General features: G+C 42.4%; 1 protein-coding gene across 2 annotated transcripts; it reads right to left on the reverse strand.

The window, feature by feature from the left end:
* Nucleotides 1-136: 136 nt before the first annotated feature.
* LOC143322206 (transcription factor 12-like) lies at nucleotides 137-10256 on the reverse strand. Of its 2 annotated transcripts, none has more exons than XM_076733221.1 (13): nucleotides 10087-10256; nucleotides 7633-7732; nucleotides 6861-7003; nucleotides 6649-6769; nucleotides 6485-6555; nucleotides 6024-6120; nucleotides 5865-5938; nucleotides 5129-5305; nucleotides 4293-4410; nucleotides 4001-4154; nucleotides 2361-2590; nucleotides 1347-1524; nucleotides 137-1160 (listed from the first exon to the last, which is right to left on the reverse strand). In XM_076733221.1, exons 1-12 carry the CDS (start codon nucleotides 10153-10155, stop codon nucleotides 1382-1384), a joined length of 1497 nt encoding a protein of 498 aa, XP_076589336.1. In that variant the 5' UTR covers nucleotides 10156-10256; the 3' UTR covers nucleotides 137-1160; nucleotides 1347-1381. The 2 variants fall into 2 exon arrangements, with proteins under 2 accessions (XP_076589336.1, XP_076589335.1); XM_076733220.1 differs by having other exon boundaries at nucleotides 4001-4157.
* Nucleotides 10257-18867: the final 8611 nt, after the last annotated feature.

An 18867-nucleotide genomic window follows, 5' to 3' on the forward strand; every position in this document is an offset into this window, starting at 1 on the left:
TTTATTGGTACTCAATGCAGGACTTTTATTTGTAATGGAGTAGTTTTACATTGTTGTGTGTGTGTGTGTGTGTGTGTGTGTGTGTGTGTGTGTGCGTGTGCACTTTGCTCTATTAAAATAACATACAGACTCAAAGTATTTGAAAAAAGACATTTATTGCTACATTATCATTTTGACACATGCCTGTAGGCTACTTCAAACTGTACACACACTGTACATGGTATGATAGGAGTATTTGAGATTACTTTTGATTATTATCTGTTCAGAAGTGTGATAAGCAAACAAGACATCAATTATTCTGTAATACTGTATTGCTCAGAGCATGAAATGTGGCTACGTCTAGTAAAACTGCACAAAAAGGGTTTTCTGGTGTGAAATCGGGGTGATAAAAGTAAATAGAGACATTATGAAATCCACAATATTCGTATAAAAGATAAGTTACATAACTTAGAAAAAAGCTGAAATCTTCTATTGAAAACTCAAACATGCAAAGAGCTTCGACTACATCTGAAGAGCAATAAATACACTGAGAAGAAGAGGGATCCTGTCCACCAGTGTACGATTAAGTGTAATAACAGTGCTATAACACAAATCTGTAACAAATATACAAATAACAGATGATGCCCACGTGTTAAAGAACATTCTTGGAGATCTGTTCATTCACAGAATGGTCAAACTCCTGCAACACACACACACACACACACACACACACGGAACAGTTCACACACTCACTCACACACATCACAGGACAAATGAAATCCTTTGTCTGAACACACAAATGTGGGAATGTCAGTCCTCTGAGCTCGGTGGAAATCACGAGTGGTAAATAGTGATACACTGTAAAAGTCAGTCAGAAACATAATCCGGCTCTGCTCTCACTACTGGGTTTCATCCTTTCAGATATACTCAAACAGACAGATAATCAATAAATATACAAAATATGTACAAAACATCTGCAGCTTACAATGCATTTGTCTGTTACGATTAAAGTTTAGGCACAAAGTTAGAAGTCCGTACAGGAAGTGAGGAGATGATTGTTCAACTGCATCACGCTTTACAAACAGAGAGGTCCGCCTCCCCGTCGGTCTGGTCCGAATTCAGAAGAAACGCTGGACGTCCAAAAGCAGCTGGATGCTCCTGGGATGTTCTTCACTCAACATCTGGACGTCAAAGACACAGCGGCGTCAAATACAATGGTCTCATTTTCTAAACAGAGACATCACCTGGTAGCATTAACATTTTGTCAACAGCTTTTCAACAATATCTTTAAAGGAAAAATAGGTTTTCTGTTTGCGGAGAACGATTTAAGTTCATCACTGATAAGAAGCTGAGCCAGTGTTCCACACCTGATGCTGGATTTGATGTAGACATCATCGGATGCTCAGAGGTGGCCCATGGGGTTTGCCGGGTCTGTCAGACTGGGATGGAAAGCGAGATGCATGGACTGTGGATCCGTCATGACTGCGGACGCTTTCTCTTCCTCTCTCCTCCGCAGACACGCTGCCTTCGGGTTCAGGTTCCTCTCTGCGGGATTCAAACAACGGGTTAGTGTTTGGCTAAATAAAGAAACTGAGGACATGTGGTCGCACATGGATATTATTCATTTCCATCCTCTGTGTGATGCACATTCAGGTTTTGGTGTGGATTTTTCTGCCATTATTAATTTTAGTGTGTCACATTATTATAGTGGCAAATTAGCCATGGTGTCGTTTTAACATAGCCAAGAAGATGCCAAAGTCAGAAAATTTCAAATTCTGCTTGTTGTTTTAATCAACATTTTTTTACATTAACAACAGAACAAATGATTAAATATAATATAACATAATGGATCCCTGAGCGTTTTAGCATCTCTCAGCTCGTTGTTTTGATTTTACGGCTCACAGCTTTAATGTTATGGTTCACTCTCTCAGCTCTCATCAGTGCACAGCTGTTTTCAGCCAGAGCAGGCAGCTGTTTTCGGTGAAGAGGCTCTACAAACCCACAGCACATGATCTGCCCAGCGCCAGACAGCAGACGGACAAAGTTAGCGTCGAGCTGGTGAACGCAGTGGAGCGCTTAGCTGCTAAAGATATTTCCCTCGGGAGTCGGTGGACACCAAAACAAAGCTAAAAAGAGAGTGTGAGTGAGAGGGGTGCACAAACATGACTCCAAATGAATGATAATGTTGCTCCATGTCTGATAACTGTGCGATTATTTTGCCTCCAAGTGGTAAAAACCAACCCTGAGCTGTAGGTTTCTATCTTATCTCCTCACATTCTGTTTATTTTCACTGTCTGCTTTACTTGACAGAGAGCAATCATTGCATCAGAGAGGAGGATGTGCAGCCTGCACGGCTCAGCCTGCAGGAGTAATGCACTGACCTCTGACTTGTTGTTCCAGGCTGAGGATCACTGCCACGGCCTGGTGCAGCACCAGCAGCTTGGTCTGTGGCTTCTCACTCTTCAGGTGCAGCTGACACATGTGGCCCAGCTCCTTAAAGGCCTCGTTGATGTCCCGCACGCGCAGACGTTCACGGGCGTTGTTGGCCATCCTCCTCTCGCGCTCGCGTTCGGCCTTCTGCTCCGGGCTCAGGTCCTCGTCCTCATGAATACTGCAACATCAGCAAGGAGAAAACACTGGTAAGGATTCGATTAATTGTCTGAATCTTTTATGTATTTAAACCTGAAGTGGCTCTAAGTGACAGTGGATCACTCATCAGAGGACTGTGTTGAGTTATCCTGTGGTTTTCTCTGCCCTCTGCTGGTCACAGAGCTGAACTCATGTTGATTGAGCCTCCTGATACACCCTCATTTGTTCTGTGACACATTACATACAACACTGACATCAAGCGCATGTGATCAGGGGCACATTTTAATAATTAATCCATGAGAGCGTATTTATTGTTTTGATTAACACATTTTAACAACTGTTTTCAGTTGTTGTCTCATTCAGTTTGAATAAGAAAACAAAACAAATCAAAACAAATGTCCAGTGGTAAAATTGTTGCTGGAGGGGCATCCAAATACGTCAACATCGATATCCCTCAACTAGATTATAGATGTAGATAAAAAGAAAAGACGCACTCAGGCAGCAGAGCTGATGTCATGAAGAGCTTTGTCCTGAAGTGACCTCTGAGACTACAGACACCGAGACAAACACTTTAAGACTGGCTTCATTTTCAAGATGTACACCGTGGTTGCACATCATTGACACTCTAAAATACTATCTTTCATCGTCAGTGATCAAGTCACAAATGTATCACAAATACAGCTGAAACACCTTGTCGATTAACTGAAAGCTGATCAACAGCAAATTAATATAGTATTTTTGAAACTGATCTATTTAAGCAAAAGATATCAAACACTCCTTATTTCCAGCTTCTCAAATATGAGCATTTGCTGCTTTTTATTTTAATGTCTTAAGGTTTTGGACCGATAGCCGGACAAAACAAGACATTTATTGTCATCACGGTGGCCTCTGGAAACTTGTTACAGGCATTTTTCTCTATCAGATAAATAATAGGCAGATTAACTGATAATGAAAATAACTGTAGTTACAAATAATACAAGTGTAAAGAAAACTATACTGTATTTTACTCTTAATGGCTGCTGAGGACAGAATACTGCACAAAGACTTATTTTGGGCCCCTTTTTTGATGACCCCACTACAAAAATACACCTGCCTATCATTGATATCTTTACAGTTTACTGTATGTCGTGACAGCTCCTCTTTTTCCTCATTGAATTCACTGCCAGTTAACGCAACATGAGGAAGAAATATGAGGCACAGCTAAATCGGCTCACCAGTACACAGCTGCCCTTCACCGCAGGGGGGCTGACGGTATTTTAAATTAGTGAAACCAAATGGCAAGAAAGCTCCAATACTTGCCTTCGAGTGAGAGACTTTTATTTTGAAATCCGCTGCGCTACTCTACCGCCGTCAGACTTCTTTGGCAGTCACATTCAGCAGCTGGTTTAACACACCAGGTCTTCTCTACTTAAAGGAAAGCTGTGCAGCTCACCTGTTCCCTGTGCTGTTCTCTCCTTGTGTTTTGTGTTCACTCTCCTCGTCCGATCTCTGGCTGTCAGAGCTGTGACTGTGATTGGTGTGCATCATCTCTTCCCTTTCCCCGCTTTCCATCTTCAGATCCAGATTACCCTGACCTCCCAGACCTCCTGCTGGTGATTACACACACAAAAAAAAATTAAGACGGCGACATCCTTTAAGCATTAATAGTTTAAAGGTTCAAAAGTGCAGATAAAGGAGGTGAAATGTATGAATGCAGCAGCGGATAGAGGAGAGGATTGACTCGCCTCTGCCTCCAGCTTGCATGGGATGAAGCGTGGCCCTCTGCCTGCCTGGGTACAGGTGGCCGTTTTGGGTGCGGCTCTGGAAGGCTGAGGGGTTGTTGTTCACACTGACAGCTTCAACCTTCATCACATAAAAAGAACCGAATGTGACACAAGCAATATTCATGCATTCACAAGAAGGTTTTCAACTACACCACAAGAATACAACTCTAAGATCCAACCGACGACAACCCGACATCTGCCCCCTCATTTCCGACGTATCACTGGGTAGATCTCTCGCTGTACAGAATTAATTTAATCTCAGACAATCTTAATCCTTTCCGTAAAACTATATACTCCCTAAACATACCACTAATTCTCCCTCAGGAATGATACACGTCTGACCGACCCATCATTTGGAAAAATCTAAGTGAGAGAATTTAATAGCCCCCTCCCCCAAAGGATTAGACTAAAAACCCCTTTTCCCTGCATATACTTCCACTCCAGCTGGGCCAAAATCCTCTGGTCTGCTGAAAGGGAAACATGCTGGAATGGGAGAGCACGACGCAGGCGTCCCCCATCACCCCACAGTGGCATTAGAGTCTGCACATACTGTACGCTCTCCATACAAGGGCGACGCGCTTTGCCATTGTGCTCAGTTTCCTATTTCAAGGACGACAACCTTTACATGAGGAAACATGCAGACTTAACGGGTGGAAAATTCCTGAAACTCAATGCCAGTACATACGCATGCTGTGCACACACACACACACACGCACACACACGCACACACACAACATGGAATTTCCACACACACTGCCCTGTCCTTCCTTAAATACTTCAAACAAATGTCTGTTAACCATGGCTGGAGTGTGACAGGTGAGCGGTAGAGTGCTGGCAGATCCCGGGTGGCTGTGGTGGGTGTGGTTCAGCACGCCGTGGATGTCAGTGGGCAGACCGGCCGTGGGGCCCACAGCATGGTTCCTCAGGACGTGGATCACATCGTCCAGTCTGTCCAGTCGGTCCTCCACCTGAGACTGCAAACACCGAGAGGCAAAAGGTTAAAGGTATTCATTGTTTAGAGGATTTACATCCAGGACTGCAGATTGCAACCAAGTGAACATCCCTCTCCTCACCCTCCCTCACTTTAAGAGCATAAAAAGCCATGAAACTCACAAAAAAAACATGAAAGCCGTTCTTTACAGCCAGTATTTGGTTTGTCCATTCTGGGCTACTGTAGAAACATGCCAGTGAATATATTACAGTAACAGATCCCCCTAAATCTTATTCACTGGTCCTTTAAGCAAACATTATTATTATTATGTTGATATTTTCATGTTAGTCCACATTCTTCCTGGTATGTACACACACTAAAGCATTTATATATTTGACTGGTTATTGTTTGAAAATGTGTTTCATATTTTTAGGTATTTTTATACTGAATATATTCTACTTGTTATTTTTGCTTTATTACATTTTCTTCCTCATTATATTTGCTGCTGCTATGATAAAAATATAGATATCCATACATCTATTATCTCAATATGACCAAAATAAATCATCTAAACTTCATGTGACATCAAATTAGGTCTTTACCAGTGATATAAGTGAAGACTCATAGTGTGGTGACACTGGTGCCTGAGCTGAACTCCGGGGCCACATGTTGGTACCTGAGAAGAAGAAAACAATCAAATCAGTCTATGAAGGGATTGTTAAATACGGAAAGTTAATGATGTTTAACTCTGGGTTAAATACCTCCAGGTTCAGCCCCGTTGGGCAGCGGGGACGGAGACCTCACCGGTGTGGACGAACTGGAGGGGAAGCTGCTGCTGGTGTGATCGGGGGAATAAATCTGGTTGCAGAGAGCGAGAGAGAAGGAGGGGCAGGAGTGGGAGTGGGGCATGGATCATTTTTAAAGCACAACTTGTCATTTCTGCGCAAGGTTTTACAGCTACTGCCACGGCCTTTGGAGCAGGCTTATAACCTGAACCAAACTCATCAATTCAGGTCATTTTACTAGTCAGCAGCCAATAAAAACTCCTGCAGCACTTCATTATTATGCGCTAGTCTGTTACTGGCTGGAGCGGACAACTATTTTCCTTTTGCATTATACTGCCAAAGCTCTCAGGGCTTGGTTTTATGCTCTGGTCTGACTGTTTGAACATAGCAGGGCATACATGAGCTGGTCTAATGGGATTAAGGTGGTGCATACTTACAGAGGCCAGAGCTTTGCCCAGGGTATCGCCTGTCTGTGACCCTCCTGACATATTTCTCTGGCTCCCTGAGACTAAGAAAAAAACACAACATTGTAAAATAAAATAATAAAGAGCAGACAAACCTGATCTGGACTAAGCAGTAAGATTATTTCCCGTTTCCTCACCTGTTGAATTCTCTGAGGTGTTGATTGACGCACTGCGTGGCGCTATATTATTGCGGTGAAAAGTGGACATTGGTGGGAGACCCCTGTTCATATCAGCCATCACTGAATGAGGAGAGTAGTCCTGAATGGTAAAAAAAAACACACACATTTAGTCCACTGGTGTTAAAGGGTGCTCTGGTGTCAACATCCACGGTCCTGGAGGTAAGCCTCACCAGGTGATTGTGCGGTGGTTGCAGGTTGCTGTAGCTCCCCGGCTGTGTTTGGTGGGCTGTGGCTGCTCCCAAAGCCCCTTCATAGCCCTGCTGGTTCAGACCATTTACAGCGTTCCAGATGTCGGGCGAATTGCTCGTCCCCTCTAAAATGGATAACGATATGTTATAGCCTGCACTGGAGCAGCATCTCAAGCAGCCAGTCAAGTCATGAAGCTCTGCAGCAGGTCTCTCTGCAAACAATGGATCCCATCACTCAATCACTGGCTGGACAACGTTAACTTATATAACTGACGAGACAGTCTTTATCTGAAATATCTGAGAATCACAGGAAAAGGCTGGTTTTTAAAGGCTTATTAAATAATTATGAAAAAGTAAATATGAAAATTGATTGTTATTTAAATGCAATCTTTCAGTAACTTTGGTGATCCTACTTTGGTTTATGGACAAACACCTGCAAAACTAACGATATCCCCATCAGCCTCAGCTGGGATGTCTGTTTTGTGCTCATTAGCCAATGTTAGCACGCTAACATGCTAAACTAAGATGGTGAAAATGGCGATCCTGCTCAACATCAGCACGTTAGCGGTGTCATTGTGAGTATGTCAACATGCTCTTGCTTGCGTCAAGCAAGAGCTGCTAGCTTGGCTCTAGGCTCTCAGACCTGTTTAATAGTTTTTATTGTGGAGTAAGGTTTTGGTTGTTTTTCTATATTGTTTTATTTGTGCTCATACCAGATGGAAAATGATATTCATTTTGGATTGTTTGAGCTCACCAAAGAAGGTGCTTGCGAACACATTGCTGGGGGCCTTGATGGATGGATGTAAAGATGAGCTCTGGCTGATGTCGTCATTACTGGGGGACTGCTCATAAACCTAAAGAGAAAAGCTTGTTTAAGGCATTGTTGGAAAAACAACTTTGAACCAAAACGTAATGTGCACGAATGATGTTTTCCTACGTGTCTGTATCGCTCAAAGCAATCTTACTGACTCAAACATGAATACTGTGAGCGCGAGCTGAAGCAACAGTATTACGAAAACAAAGCAGAGAGCTGATGCACACTTAGAGCTATTGCGATAATCCATAAGCTGCAGATCCATGCACCTCCTCATCCGGATTTAGGAACCATTCACCATGAGAAATCCCTGCCCTAATCGTGATCAGGTTCGGCTGGCTTCAGAAGACCAGGATACAATTCCCAAATAAAATTGAATTACAGGCCTTCTCATACTTTGTCCTCAGAGAGAAACCCAACAGAGAGCTGAGCCTCGGCCTAATGATCCCCTCCTGTAGGAAACTAAATATTATAAATAGAAACAGATCTAACATTCATGCACCTTTGGTTAATGTTTTTTTTTCTTTTCCTTTTAATTGTAACACGCAAGGCTAAAAACTGCACATATGCGCACAAAACACACCGACACATGCTCACTCACTCTAACACACCACGAGGTCTGGGCAGCACCTGCACATCCCTCCATTGCTTTGATGTGCCCCAGGAAATGAAAATAAACCTCCCTGCGCAGCATCAATGGGGTGTCAGTTACCCGGACGACAAGTTCTGTAAAGCAGGCTATTAAAGACTCTCTTGAGTATGCTAAGCAAGCACACTCACAGGCTCACACACACACAAAGACGCACACACTTAAGCACACACACACACGCAGCCGTGACCCTGGCTGGCATGAGTCCCATGGTGATTGTGGGCTAGGCCAAACAGAGGAGCCCCTGCCGACACCGGGCCCGTCTGAGCCGCCATGGGCAGCATATGGCGGAGGATAAAGCCAATTGTCCTCCTTACCATCAGCATAGCAGGCGACCCGTTAATAATGGTCACACCCCCGCCCCAGCACGCCCTCTCAGGCCCCCGCTGGAGAGGGGCCGTCACCATGGCATCCTCTTTTAGCATAGCATTGATTTAGGAACCATCAATCATTGCATCACAAATGATAAGGGCAAATAAAGACCGCAACTAAGAGAGAATTTAAATGCTATAAAACCTTCATATTTCCTTGAAATAATCATATTGTTCCTTTTCCACAGTTATTTCAATGTCAAATATCTGTGCAAACTTTTACAATAAGAACAAACCACTGCACTGTTTTCCTATTGTAAATGCACACTGCATTATCATGCTAGATGAGTGAAATATCAACTTGCTATTCAGGGCCTATGCTGTGCTCCACCATGGCCAACTCCAGCCACATGCAACCAATTTTCTGCCTCTGTGATCCACGATGTCTGGATATGGTTAGTCTCACAGAGATCAAAGCTGCCTTTGATAATGGCTGCAGTGGTGGAGGGACTGCTCCGCCATAGCAGGGTTAAATCAAATAGAAATAACAGCAATCTGCTTCATGTCAAGATGTTTTCTGCTGCCAGGCTTGACTACATAGTGCTTAGCTTCACAGGAAGCCTGAGTCTCACCGGTGCATTTTAACATGAGTTTGTCAACATGACACTACAAGTGATTGAGGTGTTATAGTGGTAACTAACTGAATGCTGTCATTAATTTAGGTGGCGTGCATGGCGGGTTGTTACGAGTTGTGTGATTTTTATGGCCAGACAATCGCATTCTTATGTGAACTAACTGCTTAAGGGGAACCAAATAAACAAACAAATAACAAAGTGACTGAACTCCCAGAGATTTTTAACTCCTTCCTCTCGCATTCACTCTGGCAAGTTGCAGCCACTGAAGTTCAAACAGGAATAAGCTTCATAGGGTTCAAACAGGAATAAGCCTCATAGGGTGTACACAACTCTTCAATGAAGTGACAATGACCCATTCAGCACAAAACAACAGACATGACCTCTCCAAAACACAATATGCTCTCACCTTCTATTTCTCACATGTATGCAAACCAGCCTGGTGAAACAACCTTATACCCCAACAAATGTGTGCAGAGCAGGAAACATCCCCACCGACTCCAAAATGCCTCTCTGAAAGGCATATCCATCAATACTCTTAACTTTTATACAGGTTGCACATGTGAATGTTTTTCACACTGATGCAAATTTTTGGATAGTTAGAGAACACATTGTTCAACCCCTGATAACAGATAACACTGAAAACCAGTGTCTGATTATGTGAGTCAACAAACAAACAAACAAACAAACACCTGAAGAGACAATTAAAGAGTGCAACAGCATCCTCAGCAAACACACATACACAGTGTCAAGCATCCTCAGGAAAATCAAGGAGAAACATATGGAAAAGAAATGTACTCACTGGTTTCATGTTGTAGCAATACATCAATGAGTTGTTGCCTGTGCCAGAGACAGGATGAGCACAGTACATAACTCTGTCTGGATCAGTGCAGGACTCCAAGGCTCTCGATACAGTCCACACACGGCTCGCCTCTCCGTCTCTCTACTCGTGTATGTAGTCCACATGCACTCCTTCCCCTAACCTACCCCTGCTGGTCATGCAGCTACCCGCAGACAACTTATGCAAATAAGGGCTGGACCATTCCAGGCAGCAGAGAGGGGTGGCCAAGGGTTGATGCTATTACTGTACTACAAGCCTGGTCCAGACTATTATGAGCATCCTTTTTTTTCCCCTCTTTTATTTTATTTTATTTTATTAGAGTATATTCAGTTTCAGAAGAAACATAGTCAGTGTAGTGTTTAGTTTTTAGTGTGTGTTCACTGCTGAGGAGCCTGTTTGTCATGAAAATGACTGACACTTGTAATAATTAGGGAATTCCCCACCCACACAAGACCAAACACCTTAACCACACCAAAGCAAAGAGGAGGGGGAAAAAAAGACATCACCAGTGAGGGCTGTGCATGTTGTTGTTCATCTGTCACCCTGACATCCCATGTTTGTGTAAAATCATATGCAAGCAAGCTCAAAAATCCCTCCTCAGGACCAGAGAGCAGCGATGACGACGCCTTGCAGATTATCCTCTGTTAGACAGGTAGAGGTTTCCAGTAAACAGAGGACACCACACCCCTGTCTGCCCTACATTTACAAATAGAACAAAGTCTTAATTTGTAAGCACGTGTGGCGTGGCGAGCTCCTCCAGCGCCTGGGTTAAAGGTTATTTATACAGTCATCTGTCTGGGTGATGTGCTAACGTAGAACACCTGAACAGTCAAGACTTCCTGTGTGAGGTAAAATCCAGTGTCTGCTGCCCTGGTGCTGACACTGACAGCGACCTCCTGCGTGTGCAAACAAACCGCTCAGACTTATGACTTCTGGATGATTTCTCTGCAGACTCTCATTAGGAAGTCAACTACCTTAACTGCTCCCATCAAAATACTTCAACAGCTAGAGTAGAGGGTGTGCAAACAGTGCAAATGGCCGACATGCTGTGTTTTGTACAGAATTCTCTGCATTTTACATAAATGCAAACACTGCAGTTGGCGTGATGATGTGACCTGCAGTGTGCCGCACAGTCCTGGCGAGGCGTTTTGTCCAAGAGCGATCTCAAATCCAATCAAATAAGTCTCACTTAGATGGCAGCAAAGTCCTTATCTTGAACACATTGTCTTACTAACGCTCCGGTGTTTAGACTGCGTGCAAAGTGTCCAAACTCACAGCACTCTGGAATCTTTCCATAACGCGGTGGTTTCCCAGTGCATGGCTTTTAATGCACAGTTTGTGCATTTTAAGAAGAGTCGGCATACATTTGTGAAGGGACCGGACCATAATAAGGAGTTCAGTGTTTACTCTGAGAAGAAACTGCACTAAACTGATCTGAGAGCAGAAAAACAAATGCTTGTCTGCTGGTTTCAATCTGTCAGAAGGTGAGCTGTGTTGTCCGTGCAGCTTCCTTAAAGTCGAAGTCTAATCCTGACTATCCACGCTAGAGTTAACTGGGTTAGGAGGTCAGTCTCCTCAGAACAATCATTTGTTGACCTTTCATTCTTTTTAGTGGGGGAATAACGTTTGGCCTGAGATGATTTTCCTATTTAAGTTTAGATACAGATTATTAAGAAATAAGAAGTATTTCTTAAGCCATTAAGAAATAATAAATATTTCTTAATAATCCAGGAACACCAGTGGCTACTGAATGACCTTTTCCTCTGACAGAGATCACTTCATCAGTTCTGCTATTGGACACACTAAGCATGCACAACACACACACACACACACACACACACACACACACACACACACACACACACATACATCTTGGGTAAATGATCCAGGAGCAAATATATACAGTCCCCTAACCCTGAACTTTGCATCAATCTTAGTTAATTGCAGTCTTGTCAGGGCTGCGATTATTCAAACAGGTAATGCAAATGTTAATGAGTTCAAATTTGCATATCTTTATTTTCCCATGGTTGAAATGTCATTGCTTATGACGCTCTACAATGAAGAATGTCAGTACTGATGGCCCCCTGATACGTTGTTGGCCATTAAGGGGCCAAAAAAGAGCAACTGAAGGGGATGGAGGAGAAATAAATAAGGAGCCACGCTCAAAGTAAAAGAGAGGAAATGAAGGCTTTCATATGCAGACAAATAAAAGCACATTGCAGCCCTCAACTATCAATTTACATTTTTGCAGAATACATTAGTAAGGGCAGAAAATCAGATTATGGTCTGTCAAGGAAAAAACCTTTAGTGATGTGGCCAAGAAGAAAAAGAAAACAGAAGTCGTGGTTGTCCTTTTACTGTAAGATATGCTGTTGTGCATACTGCGCCTGCAACACACATTTCAAGTGTTGGCATAGTGCTCATCGTCATGCGCCTGATTTGACATGGCTTAAATAACTATCTTCCTGCCAGTGATTGGCATTCACACAAGAAGGGGTGAGTGGGACTGGGGAGCAGATGGTGACATTCCACATGACCAAACTGATCAATCAGCATGCTGGGACGCAGGTGCAGCACAGGCGGGCAGCACCACACCATCTATTTCACCATCTACGGGGCACAAACACATGGGCACCAATCGTGGCACCCTGAGGGTCTGCATGCTCCTCTGTCCCGCTGTGCCAAGGTTGATGACATCAGAATTTCCCATCCGCTCTTCCAGAGGACGCCAAGAAGAAGGAGGAAAAAAAAAGCACACTGTATAAAATCTGCAATAACAGCGTGGCCTGGGATGGGTTGTGTGGGTGACGTCAAAGCCAGGGACTCCCATATTCCACCCTGGTACTGAACTGAGAGAGCAAAGGAAAACTTCATCAAAAGCATCCACACATTTTGGCCTTAACAGTGTTATTTTTAGGATCTGACGCCACTAAATCATTCACAGTTCTTCTTACTGCAGGGACACTGTGGACATGTTTGTCTTCCACAGATTTCCAGGAGCCCTCCTAATTTATAGATTTATAGAAATATGACAATACCTTTGGTTGCTTGTAAGGCCCAAACTAGCAATTGTTTTTATCAATCACTCATCTGTAGATTTATTTTTTTTAAATAATTAGTTGTTCAGTCTAGAAAATATCAAATGATAAAAAATGGCTATTACATTTACCATAATCCAACGCAACATATTCAAATACTCTAGCTTTCTCGCTCCCCTCCCCCCTAAAAAATAAACAACAACAACAACAAAAACATAAAGATTTTCAGTTTTCTATCATATACAATAAAAAAATGTAGTAAATGCTCACAGTTCAACAGTTGGAACCTTTAAAAGTTTTGCAGTTTTGAGTTTCTTTTAATGCACTAATCAATTTATCAACTTATCTTTTCAACTCCAGTTACTTTCAATCAGTTGAAACAACAAATTTCTTGGATGAGCACTTGATTACTTGATTAGAAGTAGTCTTGATTTTACCAGACAAGCAAAAATAGTTCATTCTGTATATCAACAACGTAACAAACACAACTGACCGGCCAATCCCGGCTCACCAAAATTTTAACAATTGGCTCTTTTCACCTTTCTGAAAGAGTACTTTGTTTATCCTGACACAATACTGCAAATATCTGTAAATAAATGTCTTTAGACGGCATGCCAGTGAATGCATCTTCAGAGCAAACCAACCTACTTTAGATATACAGAGGTAAGCAGGCTGGCTGTGGTGTTTGATACCTGCTGGCGTGACTCTGTCGTGAGGATCTACTGTACTTCAGGATAAAACCTGACCACAGCAAGCTGATCTTATAGTCTGGCCTGAGTGCTATAAGAAGTGGGGGGTTGTAAGAGGATTGGAGCAGTCATGGCTGCACGGTGCACGTGAGAGCCAGACTCACCGACCTCTGCACCGCCGTGACCTCGTTGTCCCACATTCACCATAACCTGCGATGAGGAGACGGGCGGCTTTAGGTCACTGCCAGTCTTACGTGTGACCTGCTCGATTCCCGGGAAGCATGACATGAAATCAAAGCTCCACAGCGTTCAAAATAAGAAGTGTTTTGGAGTAATAAATGTGTGTAAGCGTACAAAAGATCCGAGAAAATAAACATTGTTTGGCTCATTGTTTGCCTTCATATATTTCTCTTTATATTAATATCTGTCTTTATGTTTCAAGTATATTTAAGCATTAAGGAGAATTAACTGCATGTGTTTGGTCAATATGGCAGAGCATAATGAGAAATCTGTCATCTGAAAAGTAATATTCAGCATAAAACTTGAGGATCTGAGGACTGATTACCGTGGCATTACGCATCCACAAAAACAGCAGCAGCTTTGGGAGGAGTGTAAATCTTAACATTCGGAGGAATGAGCAAGGGCAAAGACTGCAGAGATGAGACCTTCCAGCCCAAACAAGAAGTGACAGGAGATTGACAGTAAAATAAATCAGTCCAGAATAGCCAGCAACCGAAGGTCAAAAATAGAGTGAGAAAACAATGACTAACAAGGAAACAACATTTTCTTGAGATTTAGATGAAGTGTCACTGTTCCACACCTCCGGTGCTGTTAACAAGCCAGCAAATGACAAGATTTGATGGATGTGCGTGATACGTTGTGGAAAGAGGGAGAAATCTTCAAGAGCATCTAAACGTTGTTACACAGATCTATTAAATCAAATGACACATTACACATCTGATTCTAATTATAGCGTTTGCCTGTGAGAACATATTCGACAAGTTCAGAGAAACTTCCAGTGACTAAATTAACGATCTCACAATTTTATGTTGCTGCTCGTCTGTTTTACTGCAATTCAGAATTGTCACGTTTGAACAAAAAGGCTAAAAAGGGCCTAAATTTTCACGTCTATAAGTTCATCGTCATTTTAATTGGCCTTTAGATTGATGTCACATAATGGATCGTTATTGAATCCTCCTCTTTCAGGCTGCTGCACAACAGAGGCATGAGGTTTGTCATGTAATGGAATCTATTCAGAGACTCTGTATTGACTGAAATAAAGACCAATCCTTCGTCAACAAATCTTGCCAGTATTCCATAAGTCACCAAGTTCCTATTTCATGTAAACACCCTGATGAATATTGCTTTGCCACTTTCTGGTGTGACCGGGCCTTCATGCTGCCTCAGCAGCTGTTGGTTGCATGTGTGACTCAACCTCAGCATTTCTTTATTTTGACCCAAAGCATCACAGAGAGGCTTTTGTGAAAGTCGGTCAACTTGAGGAATTGTTATTAAATCTATGAAATGTGCAAATTAGTTCCCTTTTTTGTTTTTGATTATGTTGATTTTATTTCAGTAGCAGCTCAAACAACTATCAGTCAGACCTGTTTCAGGCTCACCGGGTAGTTTGGCAGCAGACTCTGCATGTGGCCACGTGGTGGCAGCACTGAACAGAGGTGTTTCCTGCACGTTGTCCGGGGCCTGCTCATGTGGTGAGAATAAGAAGCAGTTCGTACTGTGCCTTAATTAACAGGAAGTGGTATTTAATCTAAGACTCAGACAGCTTTATGTATGGACTGATTATGTTGAAGCTGCTCCACCATCACTGGCTGCTTATTCCCTCTCAGTGTCATTTCTCACGATGCTGTTGAGGTGTATGTGTGAAGTAGTATGTATTTCTTCTGCTCTACTCAGGTCTCTGTTCATCTCAGAGAGATCACCCGATTAAATAATAGCTTCCATGACAAATATCAGTCCCTTTATCCAGTACTGCCACCATGTGGACACACACGGGAAATGTTGCCAAATGAAAAAACACAATAGAAACATCTTTGGTCTTGATGAGGGTCCCACAAGCGACAAGATTAAATTACTTGTAATAAAGGTTTCTACTACTACTAATGATAATAATAAGAATAATGTAGTCTCTGTAGTTGTAGCTGATGCATGAAGTGGAAGTCATCATGTAGGAATAAAAAGGATAAAGAAAAGGGAAAAGTCTGAAAGGTGTATTTATAGATATATATATATATATAAGGTGTATATAACATCTCAGAGGCAGTAAGCCAAAGCAGTGGAAGTACAGCGGAGGTAGTGGAAGTATGAGGTCTCAAATTGCATAACAAAAGTCCATGAACTGCCTCAGGTCAGTTACATGGAGAATGACAGCCTTTAGAAACTGGTTTGGCCAATTTTGGAGGAATTTTTCAGCAAGGACCAAGACCCCCCGAACGCTCTGTGGAAGGTGAATGCACCAATACAACCACAACAAGGGGACATTTTTAACAAGTTCACCAGTAACTGAGTCAGGTCAAATCAAGGCCAGCACAGCAGTGCAGTGGTTAGCGCTGTCGCCACGCAGCAAGAAGGTGCTAGAAGAAGGCTAAACCTGCTTTTTTTTCTGCGTAGAGTTCACATGTTCTGTCCGTGTCTGTGTGGGTTTACTGTGGGTGCTTCGGTGCTCCAGAGAGCTCAGTGTGTGTGTCCATAGTTATACAGATGACACACAACTGTACATCTGCTCTGAACCAAATGACGCTACAGCTATTGTTACGAAGTGTACGGACCCAAACGCTGAGACTCAGAGTCAGAGATCAATCCATCGAGCAGAGCAGCAGGTCAGAGGTATCAAGCCCACGAGACAGAAGGAGGGGGAAACACAGGAGCACACAAGGCAAAAGGGAGGGAACCTGCAGATCCCGACAGATACAGACTCCATTACTAACTGTGTACATTATATACAATGATATATATAGTTACATATTGCCAAAAGTACAGTGTCCTTGGGTTATTTTATATATATACTGTATATATGTACTGTATATATAGCCCAGAACAAGTTGCACCAATGTAAGTACTTTGAGCTGCATTTCTTGTATGAAAGGTGCTATAAAAATCATGTTTATTATTATGATTATCATCATCATCATTATAAATAAACACTGTGACATAAATAGCTTCAGTCAGGCCTTTCTTAATCTCGCCCCGTCATCTTCCCACTGTCACTAAAATCATGACAGCAGGAATACATATCTGCCTGGATTTTATAAATCCAGTGCCCTCGTGAGAAAACAATCACACCCACTTGGATCAGTTACCAACAGAAAATCTGCGATGCTCTGTTTTCAGTCCTTCTTTTACTTCAAATTTTGCACTACAAGCAGTTTTTTTCTACTTCTTTCGCCCTCTCACAGGAAAGAATTCATTACATGTTGTGAGATCAAATTATCGAGAGTACTTGCAAAAATGTGAGGCTTTAACATTCACCCATTCAGACCACTTGGTGCATTGGTGTGGAAGACGTTTTTGCCATCAGGATATCATCCAGTGAAACATTAATGCTGGCCAAAACCAACAAAGGCTCAGTCACTGCAAAGGACAAACAGGAAAGTGCTCCCTTACTGCGCTGAGAGACATTAAATAAACATATGTACCAAGAAAAGTGGAGCAGAACAGCCTGAAGTCATGCAAACAGACAGACGCCAAACATTTCTATTACTCTATTACTTGTCGGTGTTATTCTTGTCGTCAGAGGTCATGTAAGTGACTGTGTACTTGCACATACCTGCCTTTCCCTGGTGTGTCTGACTTTATTGCTGTCTTGCAGTTTGTTTCATGAGCGTGGTGTCAGTGGAGTAACATTACCGCTTTCCATCAACAGATGGCAGCAGAAAATAAGTCATGATGAGAGAATTTATTTATTTAGGTCTTGTTTTTTTTGACCTGGTGCCTTCATTCCTCTGAATATCCACATTTGACTTTTCATGAAGGGGTTATATAGACCGTGACTGATCATTTGTACACAAAACACAGTGACTGTGATCAAATTAAGTGGCTATGTGTGCAAATATGTCACTTAGAGCAGGTCTACTGATGTGAAATAAGTGAAGGTTATTTTTATATCCGGTACAGACAGTCTCGGTCCAATTCATCCTCTAAGGTTATTTTTTTCCGCCAGCTGTGTCTCAGATTTCAGCCGAGGAAAAAATAGTAGCCTAAGCTGTGTGATGGGCAAAGAAACATCTTGGAACAATCTTTGAGGCCTGATTGGCGTTTGAGCATCTCATCTGTCTGATCAGAGGATCAATCGTTAGAAGCACATTGGTAGATATGGGGATCGATACACGCGCTGGTACATGGCCGGTTTACATGGTGTAGTGATATCATCCTGGCTGTTTACCCGTCATTGTCACTATCTCTTCAACCAGCTTCCTGCAGCGGCGCCCCCGCAGGCTGACAGCGGTACTGCATCGCCCAGACCAGCGTCAAGTTCCAGGAGACAACAATGAAAAACTCAAATCCCCGTCAGGGTCTAGAAATTAAAACTCTGTTAAAAATCACATATAAAACGGCCACTAACAGGATAAGGATGTGTTTGCTTATGAGGTATTTGCGAGTTTGTAGGAGTGGAGAATAAATCAGGGTATTTTAGAGGAGAGTTGTGCAATGTGGGCCTGACCTAACGGTTGTCTTTATTCAAGATTAACAATTCATATTTCAATTAATCGATTAATCCTTTTTTGTCTATAAAATGTAAGAAAATAGACAAAAATGGACATCACAATTTCCCAGACTTCAACATGACATATTTAAAGAACCCAATGAAATTCAACTCACTCACACATATGATGAAGATAAGATGAGATCAGACTTTATTGATCCAAACTGCTTGACATTTTTCCTTGAAAAGGTAACAGAATTGATTAATAGATTGTCAAAATAATTGCCAGTGAATTTTCTGCTGACTGGCTAATCAATCACTCAACTTATCGTTTCAGCTCTACTTTCAAAACCGT

This window comes from Chaetodon auriga, chromosome 6, assembly GCF_051107435.1.
Source record: "Chaetodon auriga isolate fChaAug3 chromosome 6, fChaAug3.hap1, whole genome shotgun sequence".
Classification (NCBI taxonomy): domain Eukaryota; kingdom Metazoa; phylum Chordata; class Actinopteri; order Chaetodontiformes; family Chaetodontidae; genus Chaetodon; species Chaetodon auriga.